This window comes from Malania oleifera, chromosome 9, assembly GCF_029873635.1.
Source record: "Malania oleifera isolate guangnan ecotype guangnan chromosome 9, ASM2987363v1, whole genome shotgun sequence".
NCBI classification, from domain to species: Eukaryota; Viridiplantae; Streptophyta; class Magnoliopsida; order Santalales; family Ximeniaceae; genus Malania; species Malania oleifera.
The window spans coordinates 36153644-36174196 of NC_080425.1; the positions used below are offsets into that span (position 1 = coordinate 36153644).

The 20553-nt window shown below is 36.8% G+C and overlaps 1 protein-coding gene across 2 annotated transcripts in view; it reads right to left on the bottom strand.

Annotated features, from left to right (window-relative positions):
• The window catches only part of LOC131164791 (sterol 3-beta-glucosyltransferase UGT80B1), a 122989-nt gene that overhangs the window by 13756 nt on the left and 88680 nt on the right, over positions 1-20553 (bottom strand). For both annotated transcript variants that reach the window (XM_058122241.1, XM_058122242.1), the window contains 4 exons: positions 17680-17896; positions 17214-17420; positions 5266-5325; positions 5129-5168 (listed from right to left, as the gene is read on the bottom strand). In XM_058122241.1, coding sequence (XP_057978224.1) covers positions 5129-5168; positions 5266-5325; positions 17214-17420; positions 17680-17896 — 524 coding nt within the window. The remainder of the gene's footprint in view (positions 1-5128; positions 5169-5265; positions 5326-17213; positions 17421-17679; positions 17897-20553) is intronic.

A 20553-nucleotide genomic window follows, 5' to 3' on the forward strand; every position in this document is an offset into this window, starting at 1 on the left:
TAAATCCTCAAAAATAAATAGAAAAAAACAGAAGAAAAAAACAAAACAAAAATAATAAACAAAAAATAAATAAAAACTGCCACAATCAGCTCAGAAAACCCCCCTTTAGCCTGTTCCCATCATAGTTCACCAAACATTTCAGATTAAGCTAATTCCTTCTGACCCTTCTTCACCTTAGATTCTCCACCATCAAGCCTAACTTCATTTTCTCCTTGGTCAGACAACGTGAGGCCCAAGTCAACCAACAAACTCTTGAGTAGCAAGGTCCTTCCCAGAAATTTCTTGAATTGGAGCAAGCAGAATTCCATCCTTTACCTTCTATTCTTCTTTAGGAACATCATCTTCAAAGACATTAATTCCATCTAAGCCATCTAAAAGAGGAGGCAACACATAAGATAAATCCCTGAGGCAATCAATAGAAGAATCTGAAAAAAAAATCCATGCTGATCCTGAATACAATCCAAAAGTAAACCTCTTCCACATTCAAAATCACTACTCCCTATTCTATCCTCATCCGAAACATACCCCCATATCTTACTATCCTTATTCTGGCTCTTCTCACCAATTGGCCCCTATACTATGCCTGTAAGACCTTCGGAATATCTCTTGATAATTTTTTGTATTTACTCACTAGGAAATTCTCGCTTATCTTGAATAAGTTCCCTCCCTTCAAAACCCATACGGAGAGCATAAACCTTTCGACTCCTCGAATTATCCAAATTGCTCCCTTACCAATTGGATTTCCAAAAGTGAAGTCTTGGGTTTTGACCTCACAAGAATTAAGATTCTTAGAAGCAAAATCCCAACTTTCTCCCTACAACCCCACCTATTATCGTTCTTCTCCTAAATAGGAGAAGCATCATTGTAGTAACCCAATCAATATATATATAAATAATAAATAAATAAAGAGATATTTTGGAGAAGATGTTTTGAAAGGAGATATTTCGAGTTATTTATATATAAATATCTTGGAGGAGATATTTATTTTGATTACTTAAAGGCTAAATTAAGTTTTTCTTTATAAACTCTCATTCTCTCTCTCTCTAGGATTTTCGGGCCGTGTGTTGTCGGAATCGACGATCCGACGTCACTACGTGGATCAGGGAAGGAATCTCTATAGGTTCTATGGATCAGAATTTCATTTCGGAGATTTCCGATTTTTTCCCAAAAATAGAGGTAAGGGTCGATTTTTGCTTTTGGTCCGGTAGATTTGTAGTATACGAGATTATATTGAAGTGTTGTTCTTCGAGTATTAGGTTTCGGGGTTTTTGTGCCTTTGTTTTGAACCGTTTAGGTTCGGGGTTCGAAAAGCTAGGGCTTGAGTTCCGGGTCATTTCAGACTCCGATTCACACGCAAGTAAGGGGGTTATGTTAATACAGTAATTTATACAATATGAATCGATTGAAATGTTGAAATAACTTTTAGATATCGAGTTACAAAGGTTTTAGGGTTTCCGGGCCTCGTTGCGGTAAACTGGCTTTATTTTCAAAACCAACCGGTCAAATTCAAATCTTATATTTTTAGAATATTGTACTTGTCATTCCGGACCTTTTCACCGGTTGGAAATGTTGTTTTCGTTGTTTAAAACCCGTACTGTTATATTAATTGTTTATATTTACTTTCGGGTTGTTTTCGCATGTGGAAAACTGTGTGGCAGGTGTTGATGTCGTGAAATACTGGAACTGTTGTGAAAATGTAGGAAGTTTATTTGACGGCTACGGGCCTAGCTTTCACGTAATGATGTATTTTGTGAAATGATTTCAAAAGAGTGTTTAAATTGCTTAAATTGCACGATATGCTTTAGGAACCCTGGGGACTGATAGTGTAAGCACGGATCCGTTGCCAGTGAGGGCACAATACTTTTGATCTATATGAACCTAGGCTGTATTGAGATAGTCGGGCTGGTCTTAGTGTGAGTTTGCCTCTTGATCGTGTACCCAGGCTGTATTGAGACAAAAGGGGCGGTCAGCCCCGATTGTAGGGATTTATACATGGTATAGAGTTTTAGGGCGTGTCCTATCCTGCATATTTGTACATTTATGTAATTGTTGTTATATACTATGGGGCTGTTCATATGATGAAAATGGGCTACGTATTTTACAATTACGGAAACAATGATTATATATGTTTATGCTTTTGTTAAACACTTAAAGCATGATGGTCACACACTGTTATTAGCTTAATCGTCCCTTACTGAGAGGTGTCTCGCCCTATCATACAAACTGTCTTCTCAAGTCCTTATCGAGGTTGAGATTAGCAAGGATTGGGGCAGGGTAGCAATCTGTTTTTGAGTGAGCGTCTCCAAGAGCTCGATTTTGTAGGTTATGTTATAGGTTTTCAGAACTTGTAAAATGTTGTAAGACTCGAGGATGCGTCGAGTATCATACAATATTGTATATGGATGTTGGAATAGCTGTATGTATCTATCAAGCAGTTAGAACTCTGGTAATAGTTTGATGGATGTTTATGTTTTCCGCTATGTACATATATCTGTTGAGAAGAATATCAGGTACACATACGTCACTACAGTAACACCCGAGCCGTAAGTTGGGACCGGGGCGTTACAATCATCCTCTAGAAGATTAGTAGATTTTTTAGAAACCCACCTTTCCGCTTCCATCTCCTGCTCTTGATTGATTTTAGAGCAACTCTACTCATGACAGCCATGGGTATTGTCTTAAGAGGAGCACAACTCTGAACCAATCGTAAGCCCATATATCTTGTTCAAAGATGAGCGCAATACATCTTGCATCTGCTCTAAAAGACACTGATCTCCCATAGCCTCACAAGTCTTTAGCGAAAAGGCTTCATTGAGATTGCAGATCTATAAAGGATTTTGGCCCTACCCATTCATTTGGCCAATCCATGTGTTACCCTATTTATTTTTTCTCACTAACCAACAAGCCCAACAAAGATTTTCACAGGCCTTTATTATTTTCAAACAACCAGCCCAAGTCAATATCGATTGACAAAGACCCAGGGCCAGCCCACTTGATCTTCATCATCCCGTCATCCATGTGGAGAACCCGAGCTACCTTTGATATCAACTGATCAGCTGGAACCTTTATCCCTAGCGCCGTCAATTGCTTGTTCATAGCAGACCAAAGGAACTCCTTATGCATTGACCTCCACATCAAACACAAACCACCTCCCTGCACACCCTTAGAAATCGATTGACCACCAACAGCACCTCGATTCTTGAAACTACCTAACTCCAGGATCATTTCTCATAGATCTTCTTACTGTCTACTCTAATAAAGCCTGACCAAAAAGAACTCACCAGTGCACTGAATTCATCCCCAATTGAGACCACCCATCATCTTTTGGTCCTTCAAGAGCAAAAATGGAATACCTTATACCCCTCCATCCATGTCATAATTCCAAGAATTTCCCTGTCCTTGTCGCATGAATCCCTATCCAATAATCAACATAACCCACCCTAAAACTTCAAAAGTCTTTGTTAAACCTACCAACAAGAGACAAGAACCCTGTGAAAACTATGTGACTGCATCTGAAAAAATTCATAACCACCAATTTCATTTACGATTCTTCTCAAGAACAAACAGAGCTCCAACTTTTCCTACTCTATCCAACCTCAGATCAAAGGACTTCCCTTCGATTTGGATTGAGCGAACCCACACCATCAATAATTAATGGCACCATAGTAATGAGCGGAAGTACTATGAGAGATGGAAAAAACAGTGTGTGAGAGAGGCCTTTGCCGATGTTTAGCCCCATCATTGAGAATACATACATACACAGGCAGTGCATTTTAGTGAAAATCTATGTGAGAAAGAAAGAGCAAAGAGAAACTGAGCTATTTTAGAGCAAAACCAAGAGTCCCTTTTTTAATTTTCTGTGTGCTGCTAAAGATGTTTCATCTAAATAAGATTGTAATTTAATTCACCGAATACCTTGTGGATTCAATTTGAGTGATCAAGAAAAGGGCTTGAGATTATGGTATATTCTGGTGTACTCTTATTATTTCCCATTACTTTGGCTTGTGTGGATCATTTGATTTGAAAACTTTCTAGTCTTAAGTATTTGTCACTTGTTTACCTGATTTGGTTTCTACTAGAAGGGTTGATGGCCTTTTAGCATGAGTTGGATTTCAACCCAAAGTGTGTGCAGCCTTTTAGGCTGATTGGGTATTTACCCGATTTGTTGTTGGACATGTTTATATGTGTGCAAGTTTGCATGAGTGGTTAATACCATTAATGTAATGAAATCTCAAGTTTCTGCATCAGTGGACATGGATGATGGATCACGATGACTAAACTACTGCAATATTGTGTTTTCCTGTCTGGTTGATGGTGCGCTTGGGTGTATTCCTCAATTAGCTTTTGCGCACTATCTCTATTCACTTAGTTACTATTAATTGTAATTTGGAAAATTTTTTAATCAGCCAATTCGTAACCCCCCTCCCTCTTTGGTGCCTAATAACTGGACCAAGAATGGCAAAAAATTGATATTTTACTCAATGTAGCACACACAAGGAAGTTCAACCGATCAGAAATTATCATTTAAATCAATCAGCTTGAGGTAGAAATTCAAATCATATAAAGAAAAATAACCACTCAAGTCAACTGACGGTCAATGTAAACATGACTCACATCCATCACCCAAGCATCGCAATATCCACAAGCAATAAAAACAGTACATCATTATCATCTAATGTTCAACATGTCAAGCAAATACACTTCAGAAAAAGGCTAAAATATTGAACATTGAATAACATCTAAACATATTCGAATGAATTAAAATAAGTAAACCAAAGGAATCAAAACCATGATAAAAAAAGGACTAGGTTGGACTTGGGACATACGCCAAATTTCCTACTTAAAGCTTGATATAAACCTAACAGCTTAAGCTCTTTAGGCAAAGTGGTAATCTAACATGGTAACAAAGCTAGTTACCAAGAGGTCCTAGGTTCTAGTCTTCCTGCCCACATTTATCATGTGTGTTTAAAGGGACCACCAACCCATTTCACCCAAACACATATATAAATTAAAGGTGGATGAAAATTAATCAAAATTTAGAGGGAAAAAAACTAAAGAAACGAAAAAGTTAAAGACTTATTGAAGTAAGAAAATATTAAGTGGTAAAAAAAATAGTCGCACAACAAACCTGTGGGATTCCTGCATGTAGTGCTGCTGCAGTTGATCCACTAATTTTATGAGGTCAAAAAATTCAGAACATAGATTAGTCATTTAATGTTGCAGAGGTAAAGATTAGCATCAAAAGATTCACGACTAAACAATCACCTTCCCCCATGATGAATTGCAGCCAGACATCTTGGAAATAGCCAGTTGTAGGGTATGGTGCTAATTTACATGATAAAAAGACATGTCAATCTCCATAAAATAATAAAAATGATTTGACTTAAAGGAGCTTGAAACTTTGGAAGAAATTCCATTTTGTAAGATGAATGCACTCTTGATATGGCAAAAGAAACAGGATGACCTCTCATAGCCATTAATTCAAATTGGCAGAAGTAATTTCTCCATGCACAATATAGCAAGCGATTATCTAGAGCTTATTACAAAACAAAACAAGTTATTCCTCAGCCTATTTGTGAACCACCATTCAGGGAAAAAATATTACTTGTCAAAATTTAAAACATATACAAGTACATACGTACATATATATAAATATATATATATAAATATATATATATAAATATATATATATAAATATATATGTATATATATATATCATTTCCCTGCACCAGGTCAGAATTAGATCAATTTTATTGGGGTTAATAGTCAGAAATTTAGTGCTTAACAAAGTGATTAAATAATATCAAGTCGGCTAATTATATGGGAGGATCTTAACAAAATAGGTAACCACCAAACTAATATGAAATAATATAAATTAGAAAGCTATGTACATCAAATTCCAATTTGATGCCAATGTACTGTTACTGGATTGTGTATCATATACATCATGGAATAGCTACTTTTTGGATTTTATGTGCACAACAGTTCTTTTAATATTCATCAAATACACTTATCATATATATATATATATATATATATATATATATATATATATATATATACATATGTATATATATCGTTTCACTGCACCAGGTCAGAATTAGATCAATTTTATTGGGGTTAATAGTCAAAAATTTAGTGCTTAACAAAGTGATTAAATAATATCAAGTCGGCTAATTATATGGGAGGATCTTAACAAAATAGGTAACCACCAAACTAATATGAAATAAGATAAATTAGTAAGCTATGTACATCAAATTCCAATTTGATGCCAACGTACTGTTACTGAACTGTGTATCATATACATCATGGAATAGCTACTTTTTGGATTTTATGTACACGACAGTTCTTTTAATATTCATCAAATACACTTATCATTGTTGGCTCGCCTTCTGCCTGCCCCTCTACCACTTCTATAAGAAGATAAAACACTATTTTACAAGGTAAATAGACCACATAGAGTGACAGAAGACATCCATGGCAGGCCTAAAGTTTTTATAATGTTCTAAAATTTCTCAATTGTACATTCATTACCCTTATTTCTAAGAAATTTCAGAATTTTCTAAAGATCACTGCTCATCAGCTTTTAGACACTGTAGAGACCCTCTTTACTTGCTGGCACAAAGAAGTTATTAGCTCTACATGATAGGGTATTGGGGTGACACCAAATGACCAAGCACAAGAAAATAATGACCTACTCTATGCAAATCAAAAGGAAATCCAACTGGCACAAGAAGAAACCCAGCCTACATAATTCGCACTATAAAGCAACAACAATAAATAGAAACAAATAAATGACTAACAACAAACACAAGAAATTTTTAGGTGGAAAATCCTCCAATGTGGAGGGAAAACCACAGGACCAATATTAAGTAAATCTTCTACTGTGTAAATAACGTGATTACAAGTATAAGCCCATCTAGCAAGGTTGTAAATCACCAATCGGGAACAAATATAACATCAACAGTATGCAAAATCACAGGCAAACAACGACACCCATCACCCAAAGGTGGATTTCAACAATAACCAACAAAATCAAGTGTGGCTCTCACTAAAGTGTGTCCAAGTGAACAGGAGAACAAAAACAATCAACACCAATCATAACAAATCTCTCAATTCTATGAACACTGCACAGATATTTGATCAGGAATGGCTTTCAATACTGCCTTCAAAGAAATAAATGAAGGGAATAAAAACTTTACGGCCTGTTTAGCTGTGGAAAACATTTTCCTTTTCCAACTTTCAGTTTCCTTAAGAACTATAAAAATTTTAGCTTATTTTAATTTTTTAAGATTTTTATTTAGAAGGTAAAAAATAAAGAGTCTGCTAAGATGTGCAAAATAATTTTTCAGTTTTTATTTTTAGATTTCAAAATAGTCACAAAAAGACAACTTATTTTCCAATTTTCCAAAATTTATATAAGGTAATATTTCAAATCATGGATTTTGGGGCTTGAATTTGGATTTGTGTGGATTTAGAAGAAACGCTATGCATAATTCACACAAAGTAAAGTCCAAGATTAGAATTTCATGCTCCCATAAGCAAAAGTGTAAGAAATCCAGAAAAATAATGAAAAGGTTTTTTGACTTTTCTACATAAATTTGGAAAATTGGGAAACAAGGTGGAATTTTTGTAATTATTGAAAAAGAAATGAAAAATAAAACTATTTCCACAAGAAAAGAGTGCAAAAAATGTTTATTGTTGTTCATTTATTTAACACAAATGTTGTAAAAATGAAAAAATAGCTAACCATTTTATAATTTTTTGGAAACTAAAATAGAAAATGAAAATTATTTTACACAACTAAATGGGCCCTTAGCTTTTCATTCATTTAACACAAATGTTGCAAAAATGAAAAAATAGCTAACCATTTTATAATTTTTTGGAAACTAAAATAGAAAATGAAAATTATTTTACACAACTAAATGGGCCCTTAGCTTTTCTTCTAGCTTCTAGTTCTCCTAGCCACTCTACATTTCTTCTTCAACCCATATGACTCTTCGCTATTCTCACCTTAGAAAACATGGCAAACCGCTAATGATTAATGCATGCTTACATTCCCATGCAAAAAACTTTGAACTTTGACACACTCTTCCTTTTATTGTGAGTATAAGTAGACTAGTAGTGGTTCGTAGGACACCACACAACAAATATAAAATCATAAGTGTGTAAACTCTCGAGTAACAACAGCACTCACCACCAAAAGATGGATCTTAACAACAACCAGCAAGAGCAACTGTGGGGCTCACAAAAAGTGTGTCCAGGTGAACATAAGAACAAAGACAATCAACACCAACCAAATAGAAGTGCAGGGGACCTTCTGGAACATTCCCTTTCTCAGAAACGTGGAAGATTGGGAACTCCACCATCTAATTAATTTTTATAGCCATCTCTACAACTTCCAGCACCAAATTATTCCCAATCAAAAGAAGGATTATAGACAACAACGAAGTCTTCTCAGTCAGATCCTTCTACAGGAAACTCTCACAATGGAAACAAACCACAGCATCCCCCTTGGACTCACATGTGGAATATGGCTGCCCCAACAAAGGTAGCTTTTCTTTCTTGGGAGGAAACACATGGAAAGATCTTAACCCTGAACAATCTGCAGAAAAGGGGGCTGACTTTCATCAATGGGTGTTCCCTTTGCATGGCTCATATCAATTGAGCATATCCTCCTTCATTGCCCTTGGACAAGGAACCTTTGGAATATGGTCCAAATCATGATCGGACAAAGGTGGATCACCAGCTCGGTCAGAGGCGAGCTCTGGGCATGGAAAGGGATTCAAGCAACCAAAGAGAAGAGAATGGCTTTGTCTCTCATCCCTCTTGAAATTTTATGGTGTGCATAGAAAGAAAGAAACAGGATGTTCAAAAACACTTTTATGCTGCTTCAGACTAGTTAAAAAGTGGTTACTGCAGTTTTCAGCTGGCATAGTAAGATTGTATTGAATGACCATAATGTAATTTTAGATTTTTGTGACATCCGACAGGAGGGTTGACTATTTGTAATCTGGGTTGGCAATCCCTTGATTCCCTCTTAATAAGTCCTTTAACTGATCCAAACAGAAAGAGAAATTGCTCAATGTCATGACTCATGAACAACATACTAAATTTTCATCAAGAATAGGCTTTAAATGATGGCGAGACCTGGCCCAACAGTAAGAGTATTAGTCTCATACCTAAAGATTATAAATCATGGAAACAGCCTTTTCAAAGATAAAAAGTAAAGCTGCAAACATGATGACCTCCCCAAACCCCTGATATGGCATGAAAGCCTTGTGCACTATAACAGACTTCAAATGACATTTCAATCTTTGGCTTCAAAAGAGTGGAAATGATGAAGAAAGAAACCATTTTTTCTCTTGCTTCTTATGGCCAATCTATGCTTTTTTCATCATGCCACATGATTCATGGATTCTTTCACCAAAGAAAAAATAACTAATCATCAATAATAGAAGCATACATACATTTCTTCACAAAACCAATTTCAAACTTTCACTTCTTTCCCCTTTTTTTCCTTCCAAAGTTGTGTTGAATCCCACAATATGCACACGACACCAACCAACAGTACAAGCTAGCCATCAGTCATTAACACTGTCTAGAGCATCCCTGAAACAGTTGCTTGCATATTGGCTCAAATGGTTACTGGCTTTTCCAACATCGCACTTCTATAATGCATTTGTTCAGGAGGAAAATTCAAAATACGTCCTCTAAGAGTATATAGATATTAGTTCGACTAATGGCGTGAACAACCTCTGTTTTTTTCTCCTGGCATAAACAGGTCATGGGTTTTTCAATCTCTCTTCCCCTTCCAGAATGCATTAGCTACAATGTGGCAAATCCTAGATAACATATTGATTTAATTGAATGTATCAGCTAGAGGTGATGCAAACCATTCAAGCATTTATTCATAAGACTGATATGAAAAGGAATATGAATACATGACTGCATCAACTAGCGCCTATTTGTATGTTTTCTGGGGAAGATCTATTTTTAGAAAAGCTGAACATGTTGAATGCAGACATGCCTGCCTTCAATTTCATTTTTATTCTCTGCAATAGATTCTCATATGTTTCTGTATGTTGAACTATTTCCTGCTTGATCATGAGATAGAATACTCACCAAATGTTTAAAGGGCAAAAGACTTTATAAACAACTCCAGAGAATTTCAAGAAATGAAACCAGTCTGCCACTGATTCTTCGATTTCATTGATGATTCAAGCATACAATGGTATGTCTGGCACAGCCATAAACCTCAATTTTAACTGAAACCATAAAGCTGGCATGAAGTTTACTCAAAATTGAACTTCAGTTTTGAGTACCATTACAAACAACTTGAGTGCTCATCCCCTTTTTAAGTTTCCGATCACCTCTGTTAAAGAGGAGAGTAGGAAATAACCACAAAAATAACAGTATTCTCCCCTTTCACAGTTTTATAATAAGAAAGATAATTATGAATATGCTCTCAAGTACTCTGCATAGCTCTTCACTTTTGACCTAACCGCTTGTTCAGTCCTCCATCAATAGCAAAGGCAGCAGATGAGTCTTGAAAATTCCAACAATGGCTTGTGTGAGTTGTATCATATTTTCATAATAGTACACACAATCATTCATGGCCAACTCCTCATCACCACTAGAATTATCCAGTCATCACCAAAACCACAACAAGAACAACAAATGCTATCATACATGGAGTCTCCTCCCCCATCTCAAACTGATCATCCCCATGACCTCCTTTGCCACCATAAGTACTGCCCCCAATGACAACTATGCCTAGTTGAAGTCAGATCCCTCATCTAAACTCTAGATTGAGATTCCATCATGTAAGATAAACACAAAAAACAAGAATGTCCCACAGTGAAATAAGGATCTTTGATAAGAAAGGGGGGGAAAAGATGTTCTGAATTCTCAAGAACATTGCCTGGACAAGCTCAAACTCATTTGCAGAGCCCATAGGAACATAAACATACTAAAATCAACAATTTCTTTGGTCATCACATCATAAGAAACAGGTTGAAATATTAAATCCTCAGAAATCATGCATATCTGAGCAGCATTTATCCTTCAGTCAGCCCATAGCACATTGAAAGAAGATCAAGAAAATAAATTTGAGTGATGCTGGTTGCACGCCAAATAAAACTCTTTAACATGTAACCACACAAGTTTGGCTGACCCTTCAACATTACAAGGCTACTAATTCGTGGTTTCATAGCTAGTAATTTGTGGTTCCGTTCTACGATTCAGAAATAAGCATCCTCCTATTTACAAAAAACAAATATTCTATTTGTCACTTCATGGGAATCATCAAAAATATTTCACAAAGGAAATGCTCATCACAGACCCTCGAAGGTTAACTCTTATCAGTCACAAAATATTTGGAGTCAAAACAACCATGCATAACCAGAAATCATTGCATACAATCCATGTTTTTCACCAAAACATCCCTCTAGGGCGAAAAAGAAAAAAAAATTTCAACTACAATAAACCAAATAGAAAAAGCAAGTATGCCGGGACTTCTCTAGCATAGCTACAGCAAATGACCCACTTTAATCCATAGAAACTAACTAGCATAAAAAATCATAAATTCATCATTCTTATTATGCCACCTTACATCTAAGTTCACAAATGTACCATCTCAGAGTTTTTTTTTTTTTAATTTTACAATGATATCAAGATCATGAACAAAGTGAAAAAATAGCAACGGAAAAAAAAGAGAAAGAGAGGAAACAAAGCTAGATTTTAAATCAAAATTAAATTTAACAAAGTCCTAAAACCATGTTTTATGTAAAACATGGTAGATAGAACAGTAGGAAGTAACCAGAGATATTGCATGTGAAAGAAAAAGAAAGAACAAGAAAAATCAACCTTATAGTTTACTAGATATTTGAATAAGAGGGAACAAGTATCATTTTCTGATGCTCAATGCTCTTGATTCCTTTTATTCTGTATGGGAATTGATAGAAAGTATTTCATTTTGGACCTTATGGGAATTTCTCTTGTACATCCTTAATTCGTTCACTGGACTGATGATCCCAATGTTGGTCTTTGTCCTTTTTTTTTTCTCTTTTTTTTTTTTTTTTTCCTGTTGAACTAAGATCCCTTCCAAATCAAGGCTTTTACATCAACACCAGTGGTTGAAAGAAATAATATAAAGAATTAATATTAATGATCTATTACAGAAGAAGAGGCCAAATAATGATATTTCCCATATTTGTGTATGATAATGCTATCAAAGGGGCATATTAGGGTGGGGAGGCAAACTAACATTTCTTTTTCTGCATTGCATTTTTCATCAATTATTTTAGAGCTATTTGTCAAGAATTCTTAGTGAATAGTACTTTGCGCAACATCACTGGAATGTGCTTTCATCAATTTAGGGGTTTGGTAATCTGAAGGAGCAGAAGTCTCTTTGGGGAAGTTCTACATTTTTCTTGTAGTTACGTACTTGTTGTGACGCAATGCTAGAATTTTTAGTTGTTGAGGAGGCAAATTGACATTTCTTTTTCTGCATTGCACTTTTTCATCAGTTATTTTAGAGCTATTTGTTAAGAATTCTTAGTGAATAGTACTTTGCGCATCATCACTGGAATGTGCTTTCATCAATTCAGGGGTTTGGTAATCTAAAGGAGCAGAAGTCTTTATGGGGAAGTTCTACATTTTTCTTGTAGTTACGTACTTGTTGTGACGCAATGCAAGAATTTTTAGTTGTATGCATGTATGTATAAGGCCTGTAGATTGGATAGATTAGAGTTTTTTCTTCCAGGGATCGCTACAAGGATGGTTTAGATAGGATCTAAGGTTCCTATACGCTTAGGGTTCATATATAATCAATATTTTGTAAACCTAATGTAAGCTAGACATAATTGATAGTGAGAATCAGAGTTGTTGCTCCTGTGGACGTAGGAAAATTTCCGAACCACATAAATCTTGTGTTTTTTGATTGTTGCTTTTGTTCTTCTCATTAAGGAGTGTTTGCTTCTTTAGTATTGTTCATCATTGAGTGATTGCACTAGTTGTTTGTTGATTAATTCATGAGTGTTTAAGGGCTTCCGCGAACAACAAGTGGTATCAAAGCTATTGGTTCAAAATGGCTAGAGTCTCTTCGATGAAGTTCGATGTTAACAAGTTCAATGGAACTGGGAATTTCAGACTTTGGCAAAGGAGGGTGAAGGACTAGCTAGTGCAGCAAGGGATGGTGAAGGCTCTATACGGAAAGAAGCGGGACAATATGAACGACCAAAGTTGAAAGGAGCTAGAAGCAAAGGTTGTGTCTACTATCCGGCATTTTCTGGCCAATGACGTGATATATCACGTCATGGATGAGGATTGGCTAAAACTTGAAAGCTAGTACAGGTCCAAGTTGCTTACGAACAAGCTATATCTTAAGCAAAAGTTTTATTGGTTTAAGATGGCAAAGGGTTCAGACCTGACTCAACACAACACCTTCAATCAAATTATTAGTGGTCAAAAGCGAATTGATGTGAAGTTCGAGGAAGAGGATAAAGCATTGATGCTACAAAATTCCTTACTGACGTCTTTTACATACCAAAACCTAGTTATGATGCTGACTTGGGGAAAAGAAACCCTGGAGTTGAAGGACATCACGAGTGCATTGCTAGGGTTCCACCAAAGGAAGAAGGCTAGCAATAAGGGTTCACATGCTAAAGGGCTCATGGTGAAAGGGAATCAAGATCGTGGAAGGAGCAACTTCCGGGGTGGATCGAGCAGCCATAGGGGTCAATCTAAATCCACGAAGAGGAAAGACGGTGTTTTAAGTGCGGGAAAAGGGAGCACATAAAACCTTGAGTGTCCGAAGCAGAGAAAAGTGGTTGCTAAAATCAAAGAAGGTTCATCAAACACGGAGAATGTAGTAGAAGAAGGAGACTTTGGAAGCGGTGATGGTGATATGCTATCGGTTTCATCAGGGTCAAATGAGTTCGCAGATTCTTGAATCTTAGACTCGACATGTTCTCATCATATGACGCCCAACAAGAACTAGTTCACTACGTACAAATTGGTTAGCTCTAGTTTCGTTCTGATGGGGAACGATGCTGCGTGCAAAGCGATCAGGATGGGGAATGTCAGAATCAAGATGTACAATGATGTGGTGAGGACATTGTGTGATGTGAGGCACATACCAGAGTTGAGGAAGAATCTAATTTCGTTAGGCACCTTGAATTGTAACGGGTTCAGTTACAAATCCAAAGGTGGGGTAATGAAGGTGAGCAAGGGCATTCTGACTATGATGAAGGGGAAGAAAGTGTCGGGTAATATATATACACTGTTGGGTACCATGGTTGTAGGTGGAGCTGCAACCATAGAGTCTGATTCTAACAGTACTGTTCTATGGCATATGCATTTAGGACATATGGGTGAGCGTAGAATGAAGGAACTTCACAAGAGAAATCTTCTGAAGGGGGTAAAATCATGTAAGCTGAAGTTCTGCAAGTACTACGTGCTTAGGAAGCAGAATAGGGTTCAGTTTGTGACAGCCACACACAAGACGAAGGGAGTACTAGACTACATTCATTCGGACATTTGGGGATCAGTGAGAGTGGCATCACGAGGGGGACATGTGTATTTCGTGAGCATCATCGATGATTACTCATGGAAGTTCTGGGTTTACTTCATGCAGCACAAGTCGAAGACGTTTGCCAAGTTTAAACTGTGGAAAACTGAGGTGGGAAACCAGACCAGAAGAAAATCAAGTTCTGCAAGATAGACAATGGAACTGAGTACACAAACTCGAATTTTAGAGGATTTTGCAAGCAGCACGGCATAAGGAGGCATTTTACAGTATGCCGGACACCGCAACAAAATGGTGTGGGACTTGGTGGAGCTTCCAACTGGGACGTGGGTGATTGGATGCAAGTGGGTATACAAGAAGAAAGAAGCAGTCTCAGAAATAGAAAGAGAAAAGTACAAGGCTCACTTGGTATGAAAGGGGTACTTGTAGAGGAAGGGAGTATATTATGATGAAATTTTCTCCCCTGTGGTCAAGCACACTTCCATCAGGATAGTGTTGGGACTAGTGGCGCAACATGATATGCATCTCGAGCAAATGGACGTAAAGACAGCATTCCTCCATGGTGATCTAAAGGAACTGATTGACACAACCAAAAATGTTTAGCCAACCTGGACAGGAGCACTTAGTCTGCAAACTAAAGAAGTCACTGTATGGGCTGAAGCAGTCTTTGAGGCAGTGGTACAAAAGGTTTGATGCCTATATGATCCGTATTGGCTACAAAAGGTGTGAGTACCATTGTTGCGTCTATGTGAGGAGTCTTGAGGACAAGTCTCTCATATTTCTACTACTGTACGTTGACGATATGCTGATTGCTGCTACAAACATGACCGAGGTGAATCTGCTGAACACTCTATTGGGAAAAGAGTTCGACATGAAAAACTTAAGTGCAGCTAAGAGGATACTTGGAATAGAGATTCATAGGGATAGAGCTACAGAGAGACTATGGTTATCTCAGGATAGCTAAGTGGAGAAGGTGCTGGAGAGGCTTAGCATGGCTAATGCTAAGTCGGTGAGCACACCTTTGGTAAGTCATCTCAGGCTGTCTACTGTCCAATGCCCAAGGATGGATTTTGAGGTTCGTGATATGTCGAACGTCCCCTATGCTAGGACAGTGGGGTGTCTAATGTATGCTATAGTGTGTATGAGGCCAGACTTGGCACATGTTGTCAGCATGGTAAGCAGGTTCTTCTCGAATCCAGGTCGACGGCACTAGGATGTGGTCAAGTGAATTCTGAGGAAATTGAGGGGTACAACCGAATATGGCATCAGGTTCAATGGACAACATAGTGATCCGTTAGTGGTAGGGTGCGTGGATGCTGACTATGCAAGAGACTTGGATGACAGGAGGTCTACCACAGGGTATGTATTTACCCTTGTAGGAGGACCTATTTGTTGGAGGTCTATGGTGCAGTCGTTCGTAACTTTATGCACTACTGAGTCGGAGTACATGGCAGTGGCTGAGACTGCCAAGGAAGCGTTGTGGCTTATGAAATTGGTCAGGGAGTTGGGTGTCCAGCAAGGTGGAGTTCGGCCGCAGTGTGATAGTCAAAGTGTCATCTACTTAACAAAGAATCAAGTGGAACATGCGAGGACAAAGCACATTGATGTGTGGTATCACAGGGTCAGGGAACTGATTGTTTTAGGAGAACTTCTACTTGAGAAGGTTCATACATCTAACAATGCGGCTGATATGCCGACGGAGCCAGTCACAACAAACAAGTTCAAGCATTTCTTAGACTTGATCAACGTCTCCAGGCGCTAGACGGGGAAACGGTCCCAAACTACTGTCCCGGATGGAGTAGCGGTTATGCTTTCAGATTTCCTAAGTGGTGAAAATTCGCCAAGGTGGAGATTGTTGGGGATGTGGCTCATAGTTTGAGTGGAACGCATGCATTGGGAAAGCTACGTGAAGCAAGGAACAAGAGCAAGATAGAAGGCTGCAGTAAAAGGGATAACCGTCGAAGATTTCAAGCAAAATGCAGGGGACTACTTCTTGGCTTCAAACCATTGACGGTTTTAGTAGGCCCATGTCACGTAATTCAAATTGGGAGGCCAGTAGATTGGGTAGATCGGAGGGTTTTCCTCCGAGGATCGCTACAAGGATGGTTTAGATATGATCTAAGGTTCCTGTACGCTTAGGGTTCATGTATGGTCAATGTTTTGTAACCCTAATGTAAGCTGGACATAATTGATAGTGAGAATCAAAGTTGCTGCTCCCATGGACATATGCAAATTGTCAAACCACGTAAATCTTGTGTTTTTTGATTGTTTCTTTCATTCTTCTCATTACAGAGTGTTTGCTTTTTTAGTATTGTTCATCATTAAATGATTGCACTGGTTGTTTGTTGATTAATTCATGAGTGTGTGAGGACTTTCTCTGTGCGCATCCACGAACAACAATATTATATATATATATATATATATATATATATATATATATATATATATTCCTAACTTTCCATTGTGTTACATAGGAGGGGTTTCCCTTATCGACATGAAAAGATTTTGTAGAACTTTATTAGTTGCTTATTTTCCCCATCTCTTTTTTTCATGGTTTTGGTGGTTTCGTTGTCTGCACCTTTCCTTTCTTAATATTTTTCATTATTTATAGAAAAACGATTACAAATACAGTCAAAAAAAATCTCATTACATCATCTAATTTAAAATGACAAGAAATACTGACCCAGAAAAGCTAAACAGCCGACCACCAAAAAGAGACATCTCATCTTCACCACATTGTATACTAACTGAAGTTTCAGCGGCAACAACATGAATCGCTGCATGTAAAGGTTCATAACCAGATGAAAAAAGAATAAATCGGTAACTTGTGATCTCCAAAACAGTTTGTAGAACCCGAAGAAATGCTAGGGGGTTCTTTAAGAAACCCATGCTGCACATAGAAAAGAGAAATTCAATTCAATGAGATAATAAATTAAATAAGATAATAGCCTAATGAGATTCCAAAACCATCTTAGACAAAAATACTTGACAATGGCTCCACATGTAAGAGTTACAGAAACTATAGGCACGCCCACTAGGGTCGCGGCCTGTAATTATTTGGCCTTGTTATCATCCAAAATTAACATAGCAATAAATTTCCATTGAGGTTCACCAGAAAATATATATATATGTATGAATATGACACTTGCCTTCCAATAGAACTCAACCCAATGAATATAGGTGGCATGGGCACAGTGCTCCTTAGAAAAGAATGTAGCCTGGCATGAGATGAACACATATCATCTTTTGTGTTAAGTTTCCTTGAAGATGTCAAAGCAGCAATCTCTCCGCATTTTCTGCAAGAAAACTGCCATTCGATAGGGAGAAACCAAAACCCACAAACACGAATATTTGGAGGCCAATAATCTGCCAAAATAGTGAATGTTAAGAATAAATTTTAGTTTAAGAAACAAAAGTTGAACAAAACAGGAACTCATCATGGCACATATTTGATTATTTATTTACTTATTGACCAAAAACTGGCAAGGGGACACCATACTGCATTTAAGCTTATAGTCAGGCATGATTGATCACAAGCAGCTAGGCAGAGGCATGCAATTTCAGTGTGGTTCCTTACCATAGGGCATCTGGAGCAGCTTAAGAGTAAAAGTGATTTCACGATATGAAACTACTTCAATGCAAATATGTCACAATAAATTTGGAAGCGATTTTTTATTTAAAATTAGCTTCAGAGGAAGTTTTAATGCCAACTTCCTCCTAAATTGATTTTAAGTTCAAAATCAATCCCAACTGCAAAAAGATGACTCACAAATCAAGTTACTGAATGACACCCAAAAGCATATTGCACTGCAAAATTGCTTTCAATTGAAAGCTGTTCAAACGAGCACATGGTATGGTAAATCATAGCTTCAATATACCCACAAAAGCTGGTCAAAAAATATTTAGTCATGGAGATAGATGACACTGGCAATTACACCTGAGTATATGTTTCCATGCACATGTCAGTACATGTACTTAAAACAAGCTTGCAAATGAAATAGTAGAAAGCTATAGTTAGTGTTGTTACAAGCAACCTCTCAGCACCAAGTTTCCATTTGAAGTGGGATCTGCTTGGCAATCTGTACTGGTCATCAGAGAATTCCCAGCATCAATCTGGAAATTTTGGTCTTAAAAGAGGATAAATGTGTTTAGATCATAAAACATGAACCTGAGTTCTACAGAATTGCAGTGATTCAAGGAGTAGAAAATAGCCATGGGAGAAATAAGGTGGGAATTATAAATATATGAAAGCTAAGGTGGACAGAATCAATTAACATATTGATGTTGCATAATCACCAAAGGAAGAAGAGAGAGAGAAGAGAAGAACGTAGGGAAAAGAGGATTTGGGGGAAAGTATCATTACTCCATTCAATTCAAAATATTACAGTAATACAACCTACTAGTATATATAGGAAAAAGCTAAAAGAAATAACAAACATCCATGCTTAATTAATTGAAACACTCATCATACACCAATTTAAAATAAACTACACATTACAACAATCCTAATGAATTATAACTAAATCTACAAGCCTTAGGAGCCAACCATTCCTTTATCCAATTCTTTTGAATTGACCTCCCAAAATGGCCAAAATAAATCCATCGAATTTCTGTCTTCCCATTCTACATCAAATTTTTCCTGAGTTGGAGAAAATGGACCTCAAATTTCGAAATGCAGGGAAGAAGCAAAACCACAAGCAATGAGGTTGGACAAGACACCAAATTTAATCAGTTGGATCTAGGGCTGAGGGTATAGAAGTTGACCTGGGTCCAGGTGATCTGTCTGCATCTGATACACCAGCAAAGATTTTCTGGCAACAAGCTTCAGAGAGAGAGTTGATCAGGTGCATGCATGCAGGGGTGGCGGGTGTGGGGAGGGACTTTTAGTGATGGGACTGGTGTCATTGAGGAATCAAAGCAGGAATCAGAAGAAGTGGCAACAGCAATCCAACTGCAAAAGTGTAACAGCACTTGTCGTGTTGCCGGAAACAAGATTTCGCAGGAGTGCTCAAAAGCTAGAGCAATTTCTTTTTTTTACTAACAATGCATACACACCAATAAAATGAAAATTTACATGAAAAAAGAGGATAAGATATTCTCCATTAAAGGTGTCAAAAGAGAATATCTTATTTCAGCAATTAGGTTGTGTGAGTGTGGGTATTTTTGTCCTTAAGACTTCTATTATTATTACTACTAGATATTAATCCGGGCGATGTTCAGATGTTTTATAAAAACTTTTGTTATATTTTTTATCATGTATTCATTTCTTTTTAAAACTATTAAACAAAATTAATGTATTCTTAAAATTTATCAGCAAAAAATTATGATTTTTTAAAATATGTTAATTCTTTTTAAATTATTGAATATAAAAATCACCGAACATTATTCTAAAAACTTAAAATGTTAATTAAACAATGCAACTTTTACTTAAGATTAATTAAAACAATAAAGCTCTAAAAATTGTAAGGTTATTTTGTTAGAATTAAAATAATTAAGAAGTCTAATCATTCTCAACTATATTTAGATTTATTGTATAATTTATAATGAATGCATTTACACAAACCTAATCATAATTTTGACTTGTTTTATGGTAAAGGTAACCACAAAACCATTGAGCACTTAAGTCAATAAACTCTCTTGACAGAAAATAAGGATCAACTTATTTACTTAAACTTATTTATTTTTTCAAAGCTATTTCAAGCAAATGTAGTTTAAAAATATATCGCAGACAAATAAATCAACACAACCACTTTTTCCCAAGTTATTTTAAGCTAATGCAACAGACATATTTAGGCATTTTAACAAATATATTGAGGGGAGTTATATCAAGCACAACCTCATCAACACCACAACCCTATCATCAGTATTCCAACATTATATGCTGAATAAGCAATTGATCCCCAACAAAACATTGTACATAATGCAAGGGGTGCTCACTCAAACTTTTTTACAAAAGCATCCCATGCCCACAAAACCCAAATCAAAGCCCTGGAAGTATATATTTTTTGACAAATCTAAAAGAG